The sequence below is a fragment of the Glarea lozoyensis genome (assembly GCF_000409485.1).
Source record: "Glarea lozoyensis ATCC 20868 chromosome Unknown GLAREA15, whole genome shotgun sequence".
NCBI lineage: Eukaryota > Fungi > Ascomycota > Leotiomycetes > Helotiales > Helotiaceae > Glarea > Glarea lozoyensis.
In genome coordinates this window covers 2,064,696-2,069,559 of record NW_007360989.1, presented here as the reverse complement: position 1 = coordinate 2,069,559, position 4,864 = coordinate 2,064,696, and the positions used below count along the sequence as shown (strand labels likewise).

At 48.2% G+C, this 4,864-nt stretch overlaps 3 protein-coding genes across 3 annotated transcripts; 1 reads left to right on the top strand and 2 right to left on the bottom strand.

Moving 5' to 3' along the window:
* Nucleotides 1–174: 174 nt before the first annotated feature.
* On the bottom strand, nt 175–1,930 carry GLAREA_06492 (Zn-dependent exopeptidase; the record flags this gene model as incomplete). The annotated part of the gene is made up of 3 exons (XM_008081905.1): nt 175–1,136; nt 1,187–1,523; nt 1,574–1,930. The coding sequence occupies 3 exons, from the start codon at nt 1,928–1,930 to the stop codon at nt 175–177; spliced, it is 1,656 nt and encodes a 551-aa protein (XP_008080096.1).
* Nucleotides 1,931–2,661: 731 nt separating this feature from the next.
* GLAREA_06491 (uncharacterized protein) lies at nt 2,662–3,239 on the bottom strand (the record flags this gene model as incomplete). Its single annotated transcript, XM_008081904.1, has 4 exons — nt 2,662–2,701; nt 2,751–2,943; nt 2,996–3,133; nt 3,224–3,239. The coding sequence occupies 4 exons, from the start codon at nt 3,237–3,239 to the stop codon at nt 2,662–2,664; spliced, it is 387 nt and encodes a 128-aa protein (XP_008080095.1).
* A 1,037-nt stretch (nt 3,240–4,276) lies between these two features.
* On the top strand, nt 4,277–4,859 carry GLAREA_06490 (alpha/beta-Hydrolase; the record flags this gene model as incomplete). Its single annotated transcript, XM_008081903.1, has 2 exons — nt 4,277–4,772; nt 4,840–4,859. 2 exons carry the CDS (start codon nt 4,277–4,279, stop codon nt 4,857–4,859), a joined length of 516 nt encoding a protein of 171 aa, XP_008080094.1.
* Nucleotides 4,860–4,864: the final 5 nt, after the last annotated feature.

Here is a 4,864-nt window from a genome sequence, read left to right as displayed (position 1 = left end):
AAAATTCAATTAAGAGCCCGGAAATTAATGTGGATATGTGTGAGAGGAACGAAATGATCAAGTGTAAAATTGGTTGGTCAAGTGTGTGCCAAGTCTTATATAATACCAAAATTTCAGCATCGCCAGCCAATCCCACCCAAGTCCAGCAATATCAACCAACCCCTCTAGAAGAATCTACTCAAACTCCTTATCCACGCTCTCAAACTTATCCAAGAACGCCTTAAACATATGTACACCAAGTCCGGGGTCCAGACTTCCCGTAGTAGCGCGGATAGAATGCATGCTAAGCTGAGGTAACCCGGCATCGATGGCACGAACACCCATAGCAGAGCTGAGCATAGGACCGACCGTGCCACCGCTTCTAGAATCATTGCGGATCATGAAGACCTGTAGCTTGTTGCCGGATTTCTCCGCAATGCGTGCGAGTAAGGCGGTGGAAACTGCGTCGGTTGTCATGTGGCCATTGGAATCGGCTGCTACTGTCAATCCAACGTTTAACCTAGGTGAATGTCCCTCGAGATATGAGCCTAAGAAGTTGGGGTGGACTGCATGTGTGACATCTGCCGATACGAGAAATGAGTTGGCATACGTCTGGCTCAAAATGTTCGCGCTTGATCCGTTGCTGGAGAATGATTCCGAGATCCGTTCAATCACACTTGGCAAGAAGTTTCCGCGGGCTCCTTGTCTGAGTAAACTTCCAATCTCTTCGTCGTCAAATAGACCCACTAGCTTCACAACACCGTCATCCGCTGGTGTCACGGTGGCTGAAGCCAGTAATCCTTCTAATGCTGCCCAAGAGCAAAGTTTGTCGTCAATTCTACCAGCAAAGATAAATTCCTTGTCTAAACCGCCAGTCTGGGCGGGTTGCGTGTCGAAGAGTTCTAATTCCCAATTAACGATGGATGAAAAATCTTGAATGTTCAATGCTCCCGCGATTGCTCGAACAAGCTTTGGTGGCTGTGTAGCTGTGAAAGCACCTTCCCCGCCTAGGATTACATTCGCCCATTCATCTTGTGGTCCCTGATTGTGAGACCCTGAGTTTTCGAGGCCTATAATCGGCACAGTTTGTGTCTCCATGTTGTTCTGTCCTTCCATACCAATGCCAAAGTGGGGTGCGAGAGTTGGTATTCTAGCAACTGAACATAATTAGCTCTACTGGTGCAATTGATGAAATTGCTTTGCTTACTCGGCCAGTCTAATTTCACCAGTCTGGTGCTGACATTCCCAGTTTGTCCATCTCTGACAAGTACTCTACCGGCGACTCCCAAGTCACGATCCCACCAAGTACTGTTAAGCGCACCAGCATAAGGAGCGACACCAAGTTGAATGTATCCAGCGGTTGTTTTCTTTGTGCTTACTGGCTTTAGACGAGCTGTCAAAGCATCAACATGACCGGCAATCATTGCAACTCCATTTCCGCTTTTGTAGTTCTTTCCAACCGTAAACGCTATTAAACTGCTGCCATTTCTCGTGGTATAGTATTTGCCGCCCGCTTCAAGCTCCCAAGTTTCTCGTTCCGTATACTATCGAGGTCACGTCAGAAACCGCAATAAGTATCAATCAAAAGACTCACCTTCTTGAAACCAGCCTTATGTAGCTTCTTCTCAAAGTAATCCACCGCATGCCAAACAGTAGGATTGTTTGTCAAGAAAGAACAGAATGGATCAGTATAATCCTCCGCAGCTTTCAACATGTTTTCCCATCCCGGTAGCATGGTTGCTCTCTCCGCCAGCTCCCCGTTTGCGCGTTTATATCTTCGAAAGCCCGCAGGTTCAGAATATACTGGTAACGCATAGTTCCCAGCTGTCAATCTCCTCACTAGGGCTTCTAGTTCGGCAATTCGACTGTTGGCGATATCTTGCTCTCTTGAGCCTTCGTAAGACATGACGCTGGGGCTATCTGGAAGCTCACTCGACTTGTTCTTGACCATGTTGTTGCGATGGTGGGGACGGAGAAGGAGGGGGAAGGATGACGAGTAGAATCCGTAGAGCTACCTAGGTAGAGTCACAAGAACCGCGGAGGATGCTTTGCACAAGGACTACTATCAATGGGACAATCGTTGAGGTATTCCGGGCGCAATGGTGGTTGTTGTGGTGTACCTGGTAGACTTGTTGTTGGTCGTCCAGTGGTGGAGGGACGTCGCGGCTTGGCATTGCGGCAAGTGACGAGCGACGGTGCGCAACGCAAAAGTATCACCGTCAACCGTCGTCGCATAAGACGCCCTTATACATTACACTAGAGTTTTATGACAAGAGACATCTAATTAAGTCTTAGGTAAAACCAAAATCATTCTTATATCGATTCTTCCAATTTATTGTTTCGCATAGACCTTGAGGTACTATACATCTATGGTTAGAATATTAATCAGGTTGTTGATTAGGGAATCTGGATGAGTTGTGGCATTATATCTAGTCCCAATCTTGTCAAATTTTAACGAAGCTATGGAGAATACAGCCTTTCAATTCCCAAGTAGATTTTTATGGGCATATTGAGAACATGCTATTTTCACTAGAATCGAATAGCCTTTACACAGATCACATAGGATGTTGTCTCAGTCGCTGGAAGCCCGGCCAACGAGAGAACATGGACTTATAGAAGTAACATTCAAGTTGTGAATTCCACTATCTAGTTCGATAAGTATAGAATCCATCACTCTACTATCTACCATCTTTCAAGGTTCTGTGGTCTATCGTACTGGTTTCTACACAAATTATTAGTCGTTTGAGCCATAAAGTCAAGACAAGCCTTACGGATCATACTGATCAGCACCCTGTCCACGGACATAATGCTCATCATACATATTCTCAACATTGTCTCTAGCATGTCGCTTGGCCTTTTCTCTATCAACGTAATCCAACCCCTTGGTCTCGGCGAGCTTGTCGACTTCCGCACCAGCGATACCTGCGAGGAGCTCTTTGGCGAATTGATGGGAGACTGGCTTGCCTGGAGCGAATGATTAATATAGAGACCTTGAGCGTGATGGTGTATGACTAACCCTCCTTTCTTTGTCTGTCTTCGAAGACCTTGAATGCACCGAAAGATGCGGCGCCAGCTAGTGCCTCATGACCGAAGCTAGACTCGTGCTTCTCGTAGCCATCATCGTTGAATTGTTGGTAGGATTGCTCAGATTCTCCTGTAGTAAGAGACGAAGGTTAGCATTGGGTAGAGGCTTAACCGTCCGCCTAGAATTGCAGATATGACGGGACCAATGTTGGTGACTTACCCCATCCGAAAGGCATTTTGGCTGATGTTGATTGGGAGTTTGACTGTTGGTAGAGAAGTAGTTTGGGTAAATGAATTGAATCGATTGAGTGTCAAGAAAAGAAACAGTTTGTGTAATGAAAGCAAAGAAAGGGAACGAGAGAGGGAGGGGTATGAGGGGTTTATATCAACCGTGATCCGATCAAGGACCCTAAACCACAAGCGTCTCTATGCTCACCTATCCACTTGGATACTCGCAAATCCGGTCCCTGAAAGTCCCAAAATGATGTAGTTTCCGAGGCAGTGCCCAATAATCTAACGCTCTCGTGGACCATCATTGGCCAGTGGCACCGGTCTGATACCCCACGGCGGGTCAGCTTGGTCAAGCTTTCACTTGCGTAGCTCTGCTGCGGATGAAAAGCTTATGCGTCGTCTCGAATCCAAGGGTTCTTGCCTTACTCCTTCTAGCATCGCTGAGTAGCCGTTTGATGTCCCCTAATGATTGCGTAGCAGCGGCCATGCCGACCGTATAACAAGTACCATCATATATAGAACACGCCTTGGATGCTTCGTGGACTCTTAGAGCACCTGGCTGAAACACACCATCAGGATGACATCAAAGGCAAATCGCCACATGGTGGGTATTGTAAGGAGAAAATCGTAATTCAATGGGGCTCCATCGGAGACTGTACCGCTCACGTAATTGTACAGAAGCTCCAGCTGCCGATATCCAGCTTGCGTCTGAGCTGGCTAGAAGACCACACCGAGCCAGCATTGAAGAAGCCATGAATTGGCAACAATGAAGTTACATATACCGGTAACAATAAAATATCTCACAAATACGTTGACATACTGTACGGAGTACGAGGTGGTGCAAGTGGTGTTGATGAAAAGATCGCCGCAGATCCGCGCCCGCATCTTGGCGAAGCTTGTTTCATCAACCTGGGAAAACGCCATGCATCGTTGAGTGTGCATGATTTGATTGACAACGACGGGAAACTCAAGTCACGTTTATGATCAAAAAACTGTAACTCAATTACAATCTCAACATACCAACAGCAACATCCACCAGAACATGTCCTCACCTCGACTCCCCCAAATATCAGACTTCCCCCCTTCCCTAACCCTCACAATCACACCCCCCTCAACCGGTTCCCCAATAAACATCCTCATCCTCCTCCACGGCCTCGGCGACACCCACCTCCCCTTCACAAAACTCGCCGCCCAACTAAACCTCCCGGAAACAGTCTGCATCTCCATCCAGGGCCTAAACCCCATCCCCGCGCTCTTCACCGGCAGCGACGACCCGGCTTTCCACTGGGGCGACGACGTGTTGGTCGATGAGCGCAAAGGCGAGATCGATTTCGACGCTGGTTTTACGAGCACCGTGAAAGCTATCAGAGGCGTGGTGATCGAGGATGTCTTGATGAAGAAATGCAACTATCCCGCGCGCAACATCCATTTCTTCGGCTTCGGGCAAGGCGGGATGGCTGCGTTGGCTATCGCAGCATGTGAGCTTGAGTTCGGCGGCGTGGTTAGTATCGGGGGCCGCGCTTCGTCGTCGACGTTGGGTGCGGATGGGAAGTTTAAGACGCCGGTGTTGGTGTGTGGAGGGAGTCGGAGTAGGGAGGTGACGAGGGGGGCGGTGGAGGGGTTGAAGGGG